This window comes from Electrophorus electricus, chromosome 1 (genome assembly GCF_041902795.1).
Source record: "Electrophorus electricus isolate QZ-2024a chromosome 1, ASM4190279v1, whole genome shotgun sequence".
NCBI classification, from domain to species: domain Eukaryota; kingdom Metazoa; phylum Chordata; class Actinopteri; order Gymnotiformes; family Gymnotidae; genus Electrophorus; species Electrophorus electricus.
Window position 1 is genome coordinate 7217174 of NC_137497.1, and position 18704 is coordinate 7235877.

Sequence of the window (18704 nt, forward strand, 5' to 3'; positions counted from 1 at the left end):
CGAGCAGCACACGCTGTTGGGCACGTTTCTGTTTCGCACCGACCCACTCCTCAAATAAGACCTTAAAGTCTGAAAAACTAACTGAACTCGGGTAGTATTGGCGAACAGAGACCTGAGCTTGCACAAGCGTTTCTGTTTATTCGCGTTCAGTTCTGGCAGCCCAGCTTCTGGCGATGAGGATTATGAGGAGGCCAAACATCCTCCTCACAGGTGGGCAGTCGGTCGAGGAGTTAGCTGTCGATGAAGTTGCGTTGGCTGTCTTAAATGTAGAGAGCATTTAACATGTCTTAAATGACATGTAAATGTTCTGTTAACCAGTATAGCGGAGTTTTCTGTTTATCTACGGTGTTGCCACTCAAACGTAACCACAGCTTGTGTTTCAAGGAACCCCAGGGGTCGGGAAGACCACCCTTGGCAAAGAGCTTGCTGAGAGGACCGGGCTAGTTTATGTCAATGTCGGAGAACTGGCACAGGAAGGTAAGTAGCTCCTCGTTTGAACATTCATGCTAAATTGAGGCCAGGCCAGGTAATCTTTTGGTTTTGTGTCTTTGTAAACTCAGGTCAGCTGTTCGATGGCTATGATGACGAGTACCAGTGTCCAATTCTGGATGAAGACAGGGTGAGCGTGGATCCAGGGCAGAATAAATCAAAACTTATTATTATTATTATTATTATTATTATTATTATTATTATTATTATTAATAGTGAAATATAGTTTCAGGTTGTTTGGGTATTTTAGTTTTTATTACCAGTTTGTTTTAATATGAAGAATTGTTTGTTTTAACAACAGTAATTTAAGAGGAAGAGGAAGTTGATTATCAGGTGAATGATTGATTGATTGATTGATTGATTGATTGATTGCTTACTCTAATTTTCCCCCCTCAGGTTGTTGATGAGCTAGAGGACAAAATGGCTGATGGAGGCGTTATCGTGGACTACCATGGGTGTGACTTCTTCCCCGAGCGCTGGTTTCACATTGTGTTTGTCCTTCGCACGGACAACACTAACCTTTATAACCGACTTGAAAACAGGTTAGTGGTACGATGGCATAAAAATGAATTGTGTCAACAAACACTTGCAAGAGTGTTGGTTTCTCTCACATAACTGACATAATCCTCAGGGGGCAGTGGCAGTTCACTGGTTAAGGTACTTAACTTGTAAACAAAAGGTTGCTGGTTCAAGCCTCAACACTGCCAACTTGCCACTTGGTCCCTGACCAAGACCCTTAACCCTCAATTGCTCAAGTTGTACCTGGTCATAATTAAGTTGCTTTAGATAAAAGCATCAGCTAAATGTCGTAAATGTAAATTCTCTGGTTTTCAGTTGCACACTGTTGCCATGGTGAACTATAAATGCATTGACAAATCTGTTTATAGGTCAGTTAGGAATTTGCATACACACGTGGGAATACCAGAGTAGTCAAAACAGCATCTGGCATGCTCTGGTACTGGGGCATGTACTTTTTAGCTGGAAAAACACATGCAGAACACCAATCATAACTGTGAACCGTTACTATATTGATCCGAATTCCTATTGTAACACATGCTGGACTAGAATAAAAAAAAACACTTTTTTTTTTTTTTTTTTAGTTTGTCATTTATATTTTGATAAACATAACTGAGTCAGGTGAGCCTAATTCTAGATGACCGCCATTCTGCTGAGGCGGTATACATAGACCCAGCCCCTGGTCTGTCTTGTGTAGGGGTTACACGGGCAAGAAGCTGCAGGACAACGTCCAGTGTGAGATCTTCCAGACCATCTACGAAGAAGCCATGGAGGCATACAAAGGCGAGATCGTGCACCAGCTCCCCAGTAACGACCCCGAGGACCTGGAGAGGAACCTGGAGCAGATCATGCAGTGGATTGAGCAGTGGAGCAATGAGAACAACTGAAAGTGCTCTGTGTGGCAGACTCTGAAAGACACTGTAGAAATATCGCACCTCACATACATGCACCTTGACAATGAGATGCTGAATTACCACTCCAACTTTCTTCATAAGGTCTGTGCAGCGCAAGAAAAGCTCATTCAACTACTAATTAATACAAGTTGAAGCAGGTGGACAAATGTGAGGTCAAATAGATGAGTATCATTATAATAACGTGTGGAGAATATAAGCTGTTTTGTACTGTGGTCAGTAACCTTTTTCTTATGTAAGTCGCACATTTCTAGTTTCATCCTTCGAAGGGCAACTATGTTAGTTTTATCTCCTTGGCTTTTTTTGGAACATTAATCACTAAGATTTGCATTTTGAAAGTTGCTTTTTTTTAAAATTGGATAAATAAGAAGAGGCAGTGGGTGTTTTGAGTGACTGATAAATGATGGGATGAGAATTGCTTGAGCCAGTTTCACATATACATATATATATATTTGGCAGGAATAATTTTTAATGTCGTAAAACGAGTTCCATGTAAGTGTCTTAAAGAGTAAAGTTCTCATATAATTTGCTGGCAGGTGGGAACTCTGTGTGTAGTAGAACTCCTGGGCTGTTTTGATGGAAATATTACGTTTCAGCTAAAGAAGCAATAAAACATGGCAGACGAGTTTGTCGGGTTTCGGGACTTTAGTTTATTTCCGTCTGAATGACCGAAACAATGACGCCACCTGCATTAGGGCGAGGCAAGTCACGTGGTCCAGCTGCCGAAGACAGGTGTATTTGCCGATAACAGGTAAGTAATATTTCTGGAATAAACAGCAGCAGGCGTAAGCGCTTGGTTCAATAATATTGAGGTTACTCCTGATATCGTTACAAAAAAAATGGCCTGATTAGTGCGTAAATGCCAAATAGTTCTCAGAAGATTTTGGACGTTAGCCACGCTGTTGTTTCGCTGGTCTACTTGCCGTTTTTCATTTGCCAGGAAACGCAGGCAATAGTTCATCTCTCTAGAACCGATCGTTGGCGGTATGTTGATATGAAATGTGGTTTAACGTCCTTTTTGGCGATCTCGACCGCTCGCGTCTGGTTGCTGAAACTCGATCCCTAAAGTGCTACACGTCTTGAACACGTTTGGGTTGTACCGGATCACTTTTTTACATTTGAATTATGCCAATATTACTTACAGCAGTCAGTGGTTGCAACGCTGTGGTTTGCTTTTATTCCCAGAGGCGTTTTCGGATTAAACGCTTTCGTAGTCTTACAAAAAACGCGGACCCTCGTTTCTTTAATTTTGAATGTTTTTTTTCCCCCAAAAGATAAAGACAGATAGATGCTAATTACAGCGAGGCATAGAAAAACTGTTCTGTCTGCTGCATTATCCAGTTAAATCACGTGTTTTCCCTTCAGTTTTCATTCAGGGTTCAAGCACTAAGATCCAAACCCATGTCAGCAGGAAACGGGTCCGCAGCCTATTTCGATCAGATCAAAGCGCCTCCACACTATGATGAGGTACCAATCGGGTCCCTGGCTCGGGACCAGGACATCCCGTATCCCAGCAGGGCAGACTCACCCTTCAGCGATGAGCCCTTCCCGCCGCCTCCTCTCCCAGACTTCCCACCTGTGGGCACGGAATTCTACCCCAGCGATGTTGAGGACCAGCCCGACGATGCCATGGACATCAAACCGGTGCGGCGTTTCATTCCCGACTCGGTGAAGAACTTCTTCCGGGGCGCCAGCTTTCGGAGCAGCAAGCCCAGCTCTGTGCTGCCTGCGCCCGACCCCGTCAACTCCTCCACGGCAGGCGTGCGCTGCTCTCCTCCGCACTCCCGCGCGCCCTCTTCCGGCGCTCCCAGCTCCTACTTGGACCCGTACGGCGGCTCAGGGGGCAGCTATGCCTCGCGGCGGGAGCACGCTGCCCTGCTTGGCGAGCCGGCAGAGTCGGCGTCGGGCCAGTCGGCGCGCACGGCCATGACCTACAGCGAGCGGGTGGAGGAGTACCACCAGCGCTACGCCTACATGAAGTCATGGGCTGGGCTCCTGCGCATCCTTGGGTGTGCCGAGCTGCTCCTGGGTGCCGCCGTGTTCGCCTGCGTGTGCGCCTATGTGCACAAGGACAACGAGTGGTACAACATGTTCGGCTACACACAGCATTCCGTCTACGGCGGCTCGTTCGGAGCGATGGGCAGCATGTATGGCGGCTATGGGGTTGACTACAACGGCCCGCGCACGCCCTTCATCCTGGTGGTGGCCGGCCTGGCGTGGATCGCCACGGTCATCTTGCTCGTGCTGGGCATGACCATGTACTATCGCACCATCCTCCTGGATTCAGGCTGGTGGCCCATCACAGAGTGCGTGTTCAACGCCGTGCTGGCCTTCCTCTACCTGGCGGCGGCCGTCGTGTATGTGCGGGACACTCTGCGAGGCGGCCTGTGCTACTACCCGCAGTTCAACCAGGGGCCCAACGCCGCCTTCTGCCGCACGGAGGCCGGCCAGACGGCGGCCATCATCTTCCTCTTCCTCAACACGCTGCTGTACCTGGTCAGTGCCGCCGTGTGCCTCGTGCTGTGGAGGCATGAGGCAGCACGTCTGCGCAGGGAGGCACTGGAGCAGGAGGTAAGACTTTAGGAACGAGGTGAGGGACGTGATGATATATCGGCCAACAACTGGTATCAGGTGATGAAATTGAAAGAAAAAAAAATCACAGCTTTTGTCTATGTGATCAAATTGGTTTTGGCCAGCAATTTACATATCTGCCCATAACTAATCAGTGGTCTCCTTCTAAACAAGGTGTAATTTGGGCAAAGATTCAAGGTTTAGTTTGTCATCCCAGGCCAATTTTAAGAAAAAAACACCGTTTAAGATGTTTGTCTCTCTGTGATCTTTTGTTTTTTTTAAAGGAAATATGCATTTAAGGAAATGCATAGGTCGGTTTTAGTTGTGGGCCTTGGTTAGATTAATCAGGGGGGTTAAGTGGTGTAACCATGAGACTACAGGGCAGCGGATCAGCAAGGCTGAGGGGACCCTTAAAACAACATCTACTATAGGAGGACTGTAGCATCATGTAACATTGACCACAGCCACTACAATCATAACTGACAAATTTGTCTGGGGTGGGGGAAATTGTATGTATTGCTGCCTGTTCAGTGATATTCAATAACCTTTCGGTAATTGCTTCCCTAATTGTTCTGTTTAGATGAAGACAGTTGCTTCGGTTCCGCTGACCATGGTAAATATTTGCTTGACCTCAAAGTCCCTTGGAATCCCAGTACCCTTTTGCCCTGCCCAGTCTGAATGATGCTCTGCCTCCATCCCCAGATTGGCGGAGAGTCTACTGCCTCGGGCCCGATCTACAAACCCCTGTTGGGTGCGCCCCCCGAGTCCACGGACAGTGGAATGATCGCGCCGCCCCTTACGATGGAGCCAGAGTTCCTGAGGGGTCACATACCAGCCGGACACATACCCAAGCCTGTCGTCATCGCGGATTATGTGGCGTGAGTTCAGGCATTTGCATTTGCAAACGCTTTATTTTGGAGTTATATTTTTAATTCCAAAGGAAAACACTTTAAACAATATTCCATAAAAGCTACCTGACAGATGAAGTTTATTTCATGCTAAATTGTAATATAGGTGTCACCAAAAAAACAAAAAAAACAAACCCAATGCAGGTTAATTATTTAAACGTGTACCTGATAAATGTTCCGGGTTTGCATGTTTACTGCTTGGCCCCTGCAGGAAGTACCCCAGCATCCACACTGATGAGGAGAGGGACCAGTACAGAGCTGTGTTTAACGACCAGTACGCGGAGTACAAAGAGCTCCACGCAGAGGTGCAGGTGCTGGCCAAGAAGTTCGACGACCTGGACGTCATCGTGAAGAAGCTGCCGTCCCAACCGGCCAGTCAGATGGTAGGGTCGCCGCCGACGCAGTAGCTTAGGGTCCTTTAAAGCTTTATGCTCTGAAATCTTCTTCTATTACAGGTAGCGCTGCTGAGTTAATGCCGTAGATGCTCTGTTCAAAGTACCTGCGTATATGAGAGTATCTCGGTATCTCGGTGTTCTCTGTTATTGTTGTACTATAGTTCTCTTTCCCTTTCATCCTTTCACTCTCGCTCTCATGGACATGGATGTTCTTTATCCTTCTGGCCCATATTTATCAGTCATCTCAAAGTAAGACCACTGATCTAGGACCTGGTGTGAGCAATGTTCTTATAACTGTATTCCATTAATTGGGAAAATGGCAGGAAAAAAATATCCCAGATGATCACTGTTACTGTGACGAGTCTGATAAATATGGGCTACTGTTTTCATAAACTGCGTGCATTCTTAAATCCGTGTGAGAGATTTTTGCCTTGGGAACATTCAGGTTAGTCGGGTCAGACTTAATTTTGATTTGGTCGGCTAGCCGTGTTGGGCATGAATTTATGGCGATGTTCACGTTTCGTTTATTTCGTTCCAGGAGCAAGAGCGGATCAATACCATCATGCAGGAATACCACAGAAAAAAAGCTGTAAGTAGTTGGGGGTCTTAAACACCGCAGTCACTTCCTTTGCCGTAAAGACTGTTCACCAGGCGGAAGTCTTTCAACTGCAGTCATTGACACGTTAATGCAGTATTTATTGCCCTTATACTCACCACTCTGTATCCTGTCAGGGTCAGTGTTCGTGTTTCATTGCATTCATGTGAGTTTCATGACTAAGTGTTATTGTTTTGGTTTCCGTGTGCGCACGACAGCTATTTATACGTTAAATTTCACACTTGGTGAAAGACTGGTGTAATCCTAAGAGGTTTGATTTTAATTTGTGCTGGAAAATTGGCTCTGTAAAGTAAGAAAGAAGGATGTTCAGGTGTAATTTTAACCTACATTTCCTCACTAATTGTGTGTGCAGGACCCCACTTACTTGGAGAAGGTGGAACGGTGTGAATATCTGAAAAACAAGCTCTCTCACATCAAGCAGAAGATACAAGAGTACGACAAAGTGATGGATTGGAATGATGGCTACAGTTAAGATGGGTGGTGCAGCTCCGCGTCAGTCTGTTCTCCGACAGTGACCACGGCCTTGGCTCTGGGCCATCACTGGAACCGCCTGCAGATGTTGGCGCCCTGCTGTAATTTTAGTATGTCTGTCCAGCTTTGGCTCTAATGCTGGCATTTTCAGTTTTCCTACATCAACATTCTGAGCCACAGAACTTTTAGACTGCTTATTACAAGATGAGATGTTGCGACTGAAGGTTTTGTGACCCCCCCCCCCCCCCCCGGGTCCTCCTTTATGAAGGGTAATGAAGCCGAAAGAACACTTTCTTTTTAAGGAAAAACTACTAAACAGTGGTTAATTGTCATTCTATAATATGAAATCTTTTAATGTGAATTTTCTGAAGGGTGTAATTTTACTTCGATGTATCTGACAAATTGTATGCATGAAAGGAAGATGACATGATGAGTGGTTTCTGAATTTGGTGTATCTTGGGCCTAGATAATTTAGACAATTCATGTTTTGTTTTTTGTTTGGTTTTTTGCTAAGCCCTTTATGTGTGACTTAAAAATGTGTAACCTTTTTTTTACAAGTGTATTTTAACTGAGATTTGTAATTTTGTTAATTTTATACCTAATCGTTAATTTTTTTTTTCCTCCCTGCACTTTTATATTGCCATCATTCTAGTAAAAACAGAAATGTGTTGCTATGGCATCTTAATTTTTGTGTGTGTGTGTGTGTGTGTGTGTGTGGATAGATAGATAGATAGATAGATAGATAGATAGATAGATAGATAGATGGGCCATTCTGACTTTTATCAGGGGTTACAAAGATCTTCCATTAATTTTTCTTCCTTCAAGCTTCCAATGTTTTAAACCATTTGCTCTGAACAAAAAGCATCACACTGTTTACAGCTATATCAAGTACACCAGAAACACTTGTCCAGCTCCGGGTGCCAAGAGTTGCCGACTGTCACATCAGCACCAAAGCACTGACTTAAGGATGTGAAAATTGGAGCAGAAACATCCATGCATTCTTTGGGATGGGTTTCGAGTTTTGTTCTTTTTTGTATCTTCTCTGGTACGTCCTCCTTCTACTTACCCCACTGTGTCATCCACCGGGGCTCTGCTATTTGAGGATCTAGTAGAGGTTTAGTGAGGTGATGCCGCAGTGGCGCATGCGTAATTCAACACACGGCAACTGGTTTGCCGGGTTTTCGATGCGAGTTTCGCCTTACGGGATGTAACTGGTTTCATCCGCTTTATGTATGTAATTAGATAGGCTCTGTACGTTTGTGTTGGAGACGGTTGCGTTAAATCATGTTACTAAATTCCATAGTTTTTGGGGTGGGGATGTGCCCCCAATAATTCCTGCTCACATTACCCATATAAAGTGTTAGGCTGGGTTGGGTGAGCGATGTACACGCAGATTTGAACCCTAAACCACTGCTAAATTCTGATTTGTGTACTTGTAATCTGGGCCTTAAAATAAAGAAGTCCATGTAACTTTCGTTGGCATTCCACTTCTCAATAGCCTCCACAATTACGATTTGGGGGTTAAACAGGCCCAAAAAACTCGGCAGGAGTCCAGAGTTTTGGACAGATTACAAAAAAAGGTTCTGGCCTGGAACACCGATTAGGCGAAACAGACAAAAACGCATTTTCCACTTCCCCCGTCGCTTGATTCCGTGCGCAAACATAAATCAAAGCTCCTTTTAGGTCACACTCCGATCGTGCTGCTTCTTCACAGTGGGAGTTTCGCGCAAACTGCATTTCCAGCCACCAACTCCCACAATCTCCTTCCTTGCTCATATAGACTGCATGCAGTAGAGGACTGTCAGGGCTGAGGCGGGGCACTTTCCAGCGATCTACCAGTTGTAGAGCCCTCGGGGCGTTCACCATTGCTCGTAATCCAAAACACCTTGGTGGAGGGAAAGCGTAAAGTACCAGACGGCGCTCGTAGTGGAGACATACAGGTGAGTCCTGAACGTGTTGCGCTCTTTCGCCTGTTTGGCTGCCGTTAATAGAAAATACGCTGAATATTTATTTATCTTTAACAAATACATTATGACGATAAATTAGAGATAAGACAAAAATTTCGTATTTTTTCGTTAGCGGTTACTTTTGCTTAATTTGGGTAATTTGGCGCGTTTCTATATCTGCTATTTTATACTCGATCCTTCCATTTCCAATTTGTATTAAAAATAACCTTTTTTTAATCTTAGTACATACGTTGTATGCTACATATTCTCTTTGAAAACATTCTGAGTGCTGATATTTAAATGACAGTATAGTAACCTATAGAATATTTATACTTCACAGATGGCCGCGCCAAAGTTGTTTCTTTATTATTAGCTATCTGTCTTTAAATAAATCTGGAATTTTAATCAGGTTCGTTAAATCACGCCATTATGCTGTAATGTGTGTATCTGACCTGGAGAATATGCCGCGGTCGCAAGGTGGTTACTGACGCGCTTTCTGCGTAAAGTGTGACGCCGGGAATTCTTGTACTTGGGAACAGCCCCACACATTTACATTTTAATTTACACTTGTGGAATTTAGCACACACGGCGAGCCCCTTCATATTGTCCCCCGCTATCTGGGAAGACTTGTACGCCTATGGACAGCAACGTAGTAATAGTGTAAAATATTGTGTAACATGGAGTAAAATGTGATTTTCGTGCTTATTTTCTCCCCCAGGAAGTTTTTTCATCGCAAAAAGTAAAACCGGTTCAGTAAAGAATTCTTAGAGGTCCACCAGAAAACGGAATGGCATCAAACAAGTATAGATCGTAAGTATTCATATACTTCATAACCTATTACACTATAGGTGCAAATAAATAAAACTATGAAAATATATTTTAGGATATAGCTGCCCAACTCCTACTCCACTTCTGGAGTGCACTTCCTATGCTAATCTAACACACCAAACTCAGTTAATGAGGTCCTTCAGCAACATCTTAATATTAGAGCCAGATGTGCTAAATTAGGGATGGAACAACACTGTGCAGAACGGTAGACAGAACTTGGCAACCCCCGTCTTAGGACATTACTATAGCAACATTAGGACGTGTGTGTTTATTTGTTTGTTTGTTTACTTCTGTCTTCCTTTAGTCCCCATCGATCTTCTCAACACACCTTTTCCCACTACCCCGATGAGCAGCTGTTGCACTACTACCGCTGGAAGTCGCCTCCGGGCGTGATGAAGATCATGTCCATCATCATCATCATCATGTGCGTGGGCGTGTTCGTCTGCGTGGCGTCCACGCTGGCGTGGGACTACGACATGGAGGCCATGGGCATGGGAGGCCTGGGAATGGGCGGGATTGGGAACATGGGCTACGGCAGCTACGGGAGCGGCTCCTACGGAGGAGGGTACGGATACGGGGGCAGCATGTACGGCAGCGGGGTCGGCGGATACGGCGGATACGGCGGATACGGATACGGTGGATACGTCGACCCCGTGACCGGCAAGGGCTTCATCATCGGCATCTCGGCCATCATCTTCATAGCCATGCTGGTCATCTTCATCCTGGCGGTGTCGAGGCAGAGCGCCTCCAAGTCCCCCAAGTTCTACTTGGCGTCCATCATCATCACCGTCATCTTGGCCTTCCTCATGCTCGTCGCCACCATCGTGTACCTGGTGGCCATCAACCCCACAGCCCAGTCCTCGGGCTCCATGATGTACAATATGATCTGGCAGCTGTGTGCCCAGTATCAGAACCAGCCGCAAGCGTCGGGCATCTTCATCAACCAGTACATGTATCACTACTGTGTGGTGGAACCTCAAGAGGTGAGTGAGTCCTGCAGAACCCCGTACATCTAGGTCCAACCCCGGATTTGGAAATCATTTTGTAAAATTGTCTTCCATCTTTCCTTCATGCTTCCTTGCCATGGGATGTAGGAAATACGCCCACCGTTCCTCTGGATTAACATCTGGATTTGCCGCTTTCCACATCATGATTCCACTGTGGAACTATGCTCTTTTTTATTTTTTTTTTATTTTTTCAACATGGGGCAGGACCACTAATGTTTTTGTGGTGTAACAGTCTAATCTTTCCCTCTTCCCTCCCAGGCTGTTGCCATCGTTTTAGGTTTCCTGGTGGTGGTGGCACTGATCATTCTGCTGGTGTTCGCTGCAAAGACCCGCCAGCAGATCAACCGGTACAGCAGGCACCGTGTGCTCTGGGAGGAACCCAAAACTTTCAACGACGGCTTTTCTCATGGTGTCGAGAAATGGGTGCGTATGCCTTCATGGAGGCCAGTTATTTATAGTATGGGCTATCAAGTGAACCATGTCCAGCTTCTAATTATTTCTGTGCACATCCAGAGGCCTTGAAAGGCACTTTCACTGGTTTGCGGTGAAATCACATGAGGTCAAAAGTCATAAAATACGGTTATGTAAATAACATGGCACACGGGGAATTATAAGTATGACTCTTGTCTAAATGCTCTCAGAAATTTTTTTAATTTCTCACGTTATCTCAACATCTTTTTGATCCAGTTTTAGCTGGTCAGGAGGAATATACCGCCTGTGGGTCAGACAGGTGAATGGTGTAAGCTGTGGTAGTTTTTGTTGTGTTTGTGTGCTGATATCTGTTGATACTATCTGCTTAGGAACTAGGGGAACCGGTTCTGCTTGCGCTTAATGTGTCCACATGCTGTTTACCATATGAAGATGGAACAGGCTACATGTCCTCTGTTTGCTGATGATGTCAAAAAAACTTCAGAATTGTCCCAACACTTCAAATGACCATAATTAATATGCTTTCTCCAGTTTGAAATCACTGAGGTTTTTAAAAATATTTTGGTAACGCGACCACAGCCCACTTTCCCAACAGCACCAATGTTAGTCTTTGCCTTAAAGCTACAGTACACCATTTTTTCGTTCCATTTTCTTGCTGTTATGACAACGTTGGGAAACAGAGCTTGTTCATTAAATACCTGAACACAAAGTTAGGTCACTTTGTACTCTAAGGCTGGTGTGAACTGTGACCTATCTAACTTCTGACCTGACAGGTGACTGATGTGTCTGGTGAGCCCGAGTCTTTGGTGAAAGACCACAACGACCAGATTGGCACATCATGGAATCTCAGTCAAACCCCGGATGTGGAGAAACCACTCTATCTCCCTGGGTGAGTTTCTCTGAGAGAAAAAAAGGAAAATGCCTTAGAACAGCTTGAAAATAAAACAGAAATACTTTTCTTGTTCATTGTCAAATATTAACTTAAAGCTTAAAGCTAGTGGGTAGAAGATCAAAGAAGTGAAAGAAGCATTTTGAGAATGTTTGCTGTACAGGATCTTTGGAAGACTTTCTTTTGTTTATTGGTCGAGCTTGACTAGCCTGTTCCACGAGAATTCAAATCAGGCCCACTCAGTGAAAGAGGTGAAACTGATGTTTAATAAATTAAACATTTAATGAACAAATGAGCCGCAGGCTGTCAGGTGTTGGGTGTCTTGCGTATCTTCATGTAGCCACAACATGATTACAGATTGAATTAATTTATACATTGCAAATTCAGTTTAAAATTAGTCTGTTACATAGAATTTACTTGTAAAACCATATAAAACCACGATTAAGACTATATATATATATATATATATATATATATATATATATATATATATATATATATATATAATTTTGCATCACATTATGTGAAATTATGCACATTCTCATACTGCCATTAGGTAGTAATGATGGAATGTTGTGCAGTGACTGAAAGGTTTCTGCAGTAACCAATGACACTTTACTTCTTCCTGTCTAGCAGCCATCCAGTAATATCACTCACAAAGCATAAATATGTTGCTTGTTGAAGCTTTAAAGCTTTGGGCTTGTGTATTTTTGCCCTATGTTTACAGTGTCTCTGTTGTTGCGTTCACCTCTCCTTTCGTTTCAGGTGTCTTGTTCCTAACGCGCCTGTTTGTTTAGGGTGTCACTGTTTTGGATGTGTGCGTTTTGGACATGTGTAGTGATTGTAACTTGTCTATCCCTTTCATAGTAGCTCTGACTTGAACAGCACACTGAGTGATACGAAGAGTAAACTAAGAGACTTAGACACAGGGACGGAATCGGCCGACGACCTCGAGGAAACTGACTATGACACGTAAGATGCTTTCACAACATTAACAACAGTCCCCAGCTGGGGACTCGGCTGTAGCTTGTTGGGTGTTGTGGGCTTTTTTTTTCAGTTGAAACTGGGCTGAGAGTGAATCTTGGAGGGTAAAAGCCACCGTGCCTCCATGCCCCTATGTCCCGTGTGTGCTGTGCTCTCTCTCTGCCCACATGTCTAACGCAGGGAGTGTTCGGGGAGCCGAACGTCATTCCAGTCTTGTCATTTCTGTACAGTAGCGCAGTGGAGGAGCTTTCCTGGTCTTCTGGCTCAGCTCAAGCAACTTGTGGCCACTTGGGTGTTGCTGTGGTTTTGTGATGCTAGTGGTTGCATGTACATCTAGAATTAAAATCAAAACAATGCAGGGACCCACATGGCCATTAAGGGTTTGTCATCAATCCAGAGATATTCTGGCTATTCTGACTGTTTTCTAAGAAAATATAATCGTATCTAAATATTCCTTAATATTCTTCAGCCAAACTTTCCAATAGTCTTCCCTCCTGGACAGTTTTTCCTAAATGAATTCTCACTTTGTGATCGCTTATCCTATGCTGATCTGTGCACCCTTCATATGCAAATGCAGTCATTTATACAGTATTAACACACATGCAGTCATATATACAGTATCAGCACACATGCAGTCATTTATACAGTATCAGCACACATGCAGTCATATATACAGTATTAACACACATGCAATCATCTATACAGTATCAGCACACATGCAGTCATTTATACAGTATCAGCACACATGCAGTCATATATACAGCATCAGCACACATGCAGTCATTTATACAATATTAGCACACATGCAGTCATTTATACAGTATCAGCACACGCAGTCATTTATACTTTATTAACACACATGCAGTCATATATACAGTGATTCCTTGTTAAAGCTACTTGGCTAAAGAAGGAAAAATTGATCCTGTTCTTTAAACACCACTTTAGATATGCATTTTTAAGCGCACGTGCGGATGAAGAAAAATGAGTATAAGTAACACCAGCAGTATTCTCATAACTTAACCCAACACCTACCCAACACTTGCACTTTAATCTGTGTCTTATGTATCGGACATATTGTGTACTGCATATAGTTACTGTGTAGTGCTCATGGTACATAAATGTACAAGGATGTTGTCTAGTTTATATTCCCTTTTACTGCCCCCATCAAAGGCCATAAGTAATAAAATAAAAAAGATTATTTAATGGCATTAGGTAACCTCTCTATCCCACTCTCTCTCTATCCCCCTCACTCGCTCACTCTTAGCGATTTCCCTCGCATCACTAACGATGACGAGAGGCTCAGGTACAAGCGGCAGTTCGACAGGGACCACATGGAGTACAAGCGACTGCAGGCCGAGCTGGACGACATCAACCTGGGCCTGGCCGAGGTGGACCGAGAGCTGGACTGCTTTGAGGAGGGGAGCCCCCACTTCCAGGTGGGGGGGCCTTTCCGCACCAGAAGAGCCGTGGCCAGATAGTCGTGGTGTTTTGACACGAGTCCAAGTCAAGCTGGAATCGGTTTGATTTGTCTGTTAATTGTGTTTTTGTGCTCTTCGTTCTTAACAGGATGCCATGCAGGTGTACACCCGACTGAAGGAGTTGAAGCAGGTAATGTCAACGTTACACTTTTGGAAATATGTAGACACGGTGTATAGAATCCTTTCTTGAGATACATGGATGACTTCAGGTGAATTGAAATTGAGGTTGTGATCCCTATTTCATTTACTCGTTTAATCCGTTTTAAACAGCAGAGATAAACAGGGGATCAGTTAACGTCGGGCTTTTTCAGAGATCGGTTAAAGTGGCTTTTGAGCAGTTGAGACGTAGATTGTTTGTCAGGGAGAATTACAGAATTAATTTTGTGCCAAATGCTTCAGATAAAATTATAAAATTCACATGCCAAATTGTATCAAAATGTTAGAAGTATACAGTAAATACAAATGATGAGACTTAAACTTTTTCAAAAAGATTTCTAATAATTCCCACACATTTTGCCACATTCGTGATTTTCTGCTGGAGTATTTTGCTGAAGCTTCTGGAATCTCTTCTCCATCTGCCATCTTTCTTTTTCTTCTGTCTTTTAGTATAGTTTAGGGAGTGGGTCTCAGAACGAGACATTCACGTCAAATCTCTGTTGGTCCGCCGATTTTTGTCAGCTCAGTCATGACCACTGCACGCTGTGGCAGTTACAAAAGGACAGTGAAGGTCGGAAGAGTTAACGGCAGTTTTGAAAATATGGAGAGAATATGGATAAATCAAAACTTTACCAACATGCTTATTAAAAGTTTAAATACTTATGTCTTCTTTATCAAAATATTAACTAGATTCTTTAATTAATTCTACTGGTTATTTGGCATTTAATTATAGTTAGTATGGAGCTAATGAACTTTATATTAGCTACCGTATTTATTTATTTATTTTAGGTGTTTGTCAAATACCTATCATATAGGAAAAACATTCAACATTCAGTGAGTGTCTAGTTTATTACATCCGCCTATTTTATAGATACATGCATTGGTCATTTTATCAGAAACCCTTACCATGGGTGCTTTTTGCAGATAAAAATTACAGCCAATATGTTGCTCACGATTTATCAATGCGGTGTGTCCGGATTACCCATTAATCCGTACAGACCACCATATTTGTGGTGGACCTCTGTCAACACAGCAGTGGCAAATGCTGATACAAGTGTATGGGGCACAACAGTATTGATTTGTACCCAGTGTTCACTTAGACAGCGGTGGTCCTGTTCCACTGATTGATAAGGTAGAGGACAGCTGATAAGATTGTGAGGAACACACAGGGTGGATTCTGTAACTATACACCTAATGTTTCCCAGTGTTCCTATATGGATGCCTAATAAAATGGGAACACACTGTACAATGTAGATAGGTAATGTTAACACATTAGTGTATAAAGTAGGACATAACATGTAGGGCTACTTTAGTGCATAGATTTAAGATAAATTTATAGTTTACACGGTCACACAAACACCTAAAAAACCACGCTAGCCTGTAGTAAACAAATGTTACATGTTAATTTAATGTAGGCTAGTTAATGTTTAGCCAGGAGAATTGGTTTATAAGGAAGTAGTTTACATTTAACAAAGCAAATGTATTATGTTTTTAAACTTTTACTTCCCACCTGTGGGTGATGGTTTGATTCATCCAAACAGTTTTATAAATCATTTTCAAATGATTAAATTGGGCATTCGCCGTTGCTAAGATTTATCGCACCTCACAGTCCGAACCGAGTGGGCCACTAGAACAGCTCCTTTTAAGATGAAAATGTATGTCTGTTCACTCAGTTTTACTTTTGAGGTAGCCTGCCGATTTTGATGCATTTTAGCGAATGTGGGGCTATAACACCTAAAAAGCTCAATCACATTTTGGGTTCAAAACGTAGACAGGAAATGCTGTTGCAACTGTCTAATGCTTTGTGTGACAGGGTTCCACAAATGACAGTTTTATAAGGCTTTTCAAAAACCCTAGATTGGTTTGTCATATGACCTTTAATCTGTAGCCTTTCAGTCAAACATGGGTTTAAAAATGATCTGTGACACGCATGCGGCTTTGTCAGGGACCGCAGCACTGCTCGGTATGTCGGTGTGCAGTCGATCAGCTAGCGGTCCAAGACGTGGTATAATACGTTGTTTCGTACATTCCTGTCCAAGCTGATCTGCTAACGGGATCGACAGATGACAGGCGAAGTAGAGGGCGGTTTCCGTGTAAATAGGTTAATGCGACTCCCACGAAGGTAATTTACTAAGCCTAAACGTCTTTTTGGGAATGGAGTCGGAGTGTGTGTGAATCAGTCAGGTACTGAAGGGCAGGTAGTCACTATCTTTGCATGGCATGGCTGTTGCCGTGGGGATGAAAAGACCACAAGAAAGGAGAATGTATAAAGCTCAAGGCTGGGGTATTATAAACTTTGTCAGCAGGCCAAAATAATACGCTTTGTGCTTATCTAGGACATTATTTTGGAATTATTTTTTCTTTCTTTTTTCTGTGCAGTTCATCATCTATATCATTGTGTCTTAACACACCTTACACTATTTATTTATTCATTCATTCATTAGCCCTGAAGCTTATAAATGTTCTTTTATTTTTTTACCTGTTCAACTAATACCTCTAATTCTGCACTCTCAAATTTCAGGTCAGTTTCAGTTTACTTACAGGTGGTTTTACAAACTGACTATCGAGAAGATTTAGTATATGTAAAAGCCTCGTTTACATTTGTCATGTGGTCATTTCACACAGGTTTTCTTTGCAAATCGCCCACTAACTACATATGCGATGTACAATGCTGCTTACGCAGTACAACTTTATTTGGCATTGTAATCAATCAAGACGTCAGTATCAAACAAAGTCTTGGCATTGAATCGTGAAACTTGGGGGATGGGAAGGTGGGGCATAATATCTCTCTCTCTCTCTCTCTCTCTCTCTCTCTCTCTCTCTCTCTCTCTCTCTCTCTCTCTCTCTCTCTGTAGTCTGCAGATTACCAAGTGAAGAAGAAGAAGTGTAAGCAGCTCAAATCCAGACTTTCCTACATCAAGAAGAGGGTTAACGAGTACGACCAGAGGCCATGAACGCCTCCTCTCCCGCCATCCCTGTTTGGACACTGTTTTAGTTCTCTGCTGGTTTCCTTCTGAGCCAATACAAACATGATGAGGGTTTTATCTTTGCCACTTTTCGTTTGTGTTTTACAATGCTTTTTTTTGTTTGTTTTTGTTTTGTGTTTTGGTTTTGCCGTGCTGAGCTAGCCAGTGCTGGGGTGGGATCAAAGTTACGCAGTGTTATTCTGACATGTTTGTTATTCTAAAATAAGATGCAGACCCTCCTGTCTATGGACACTCTTGTTTTGGTTTGCTTGTTTTTGTTCATGATCTTTGGAAACATGTGCTTATTGGACATGTATGCTTATTCCGTGTTGACAAAGCTGCAAAGAAGCACTCCTTCATGTCCGGCTCCTATTTGCATATTTCCAAAAGGAAGTGCTGATCTGAGAACAGTACTCCTTGCCTCATCCAAATATCTGCATTGATCCGACTCCGATATCAACACACTTTTGATAAATGTATTGTCTCTCAGGCCTAGAGCGGGAACACTGACTGTAGCTTTTGCAGAGTGTAGGAAATGCCCATTTACTGCAATTACTGAGCCTGCTGAGGTCACTTCACTTAGAACCTGACTGCCCTCCAAGGAGCTAGAAGCAGCACTTTAATACTAGTGATCATAAGGCTGGATCACAAAAGTATCAACTTTTCCTTGTGGAATGGGAGTATGGCTTTTGAGTTTATGAGAGAAAATTAAACATCTTTTTTAAAAAACTGTGTTACTGATTCTTTTGAGTAGTAAAAGGTTTTCCTTCAACACAGTTCACTAGTTTTTGAGTGATCAAGTTTTTATATCACCTGTTATTATTTTATTTAATGCAAACTTGACATTGCATTTTTTGGTTCATAAATTAATTTTTCTTGCTCTGCTCTGAATGCTTATTTGTATATTTACATGCACAGATACTCTAAAAAGTCTTAACTGTTATTATCGAAATGAACAATTTATTATATTTTTTGTTTTTTTATTTTTATGAGAGTGTTGAAAGTACGAAGTGATATTGTTTTGTGTTTATAATTTCTTTAATAAAGGGTGGAAAGTGACTTCAATACGCGGAATTCTTTGTAGAACACGACAGGTGGCAGACAGGGGTCGGAACGATGTTTTATGTGTAGTTTAAGGAGGGGA

The 18704-nt window shown here is 42.9% G+C and overlaps 3 protein-coding genes across 4 annotated transcripts; all 3 read left to right on the plus strand.

Moving 5' to 3' along the window:
- Positions 1–5: 5 nt before the first annotated feature.
- ak6 (adenylate kinase 6) lies at positions 6–2541 on the plus strand. The gene is made up of 5 exons (XM_027019872.3): positions 6–210; positions 385–477; positions 561–619; positions 886–1031; positions 1703–2541. The coding sequence occupies exons 1-5, from the start codon at positions 174–176 to the stop codon at positions 1890–1892; spliced, it is 525 nt and encodes a 174-aa protein (XP_026875673.2). The 5' UTR covers positions 6–173; the 3' UTR covers positions 1893–2541.
- A 13-nt stretch (positions 2542–2554) lies between these two features.
- Positions 2555–7572, plus strand: marveld2b (MARVEL domain containing 2b). The gene is made up of 7 exons (XM_027019870.3): positions 2555–2667; positions 3282–4487; positions 5068–5100; positions 5190–5365; positions 5607–5778; positions 6329–6379; positions 6759–7572. Exons 2-7 carry the CDS (start codon positions 3318–3320, stop codon positions 6876–6878), a joined length of 1722 nt encoding a protein of 573 aa, XP_026875671.3. The 5' UTR covers positions 2555–2667; positions 3282–3317; the 3' UTR covers positions 6879–7572.
- A 1121-nt stretch (positions 7573–8693) lies between these two features.
- oclnb (occludin b) lies at positions 8694–18596 on the plus strand. 2 transcript variants are annotated; one of them, XM_081710769.1, is made up of 9 exons: positions 8694–8817; positions 9542–9633; positions 9956–10634; positions 10917–11081; positions 11861–11976; positions 12847–12948; positions 14225–14396; positions 14527–14568; positions 17450–18596. In XM_081710769.1, exons 2-9 carry the CDS (start codon positions 9611–9613, stop codon positions 17546–17548), a joined length of 1398 nt encoding a protein of 465 aa, XP_081566895.1. In that variant the 5' UTR covers positions 8694–8817; positions 9542–9610; the 3' UTR covers positions 17549–18596. The 2 variants fall into 2 exon arrangements, with proteins under 2 accessions (XP_081566895.1, XP_026875686.2); XM_027019885.3 differs by having other exon boundaries at positions 8696–8817; positions 12844–12948.
- Positions 18597–18704: the final 108 nt, after the last annotated feature.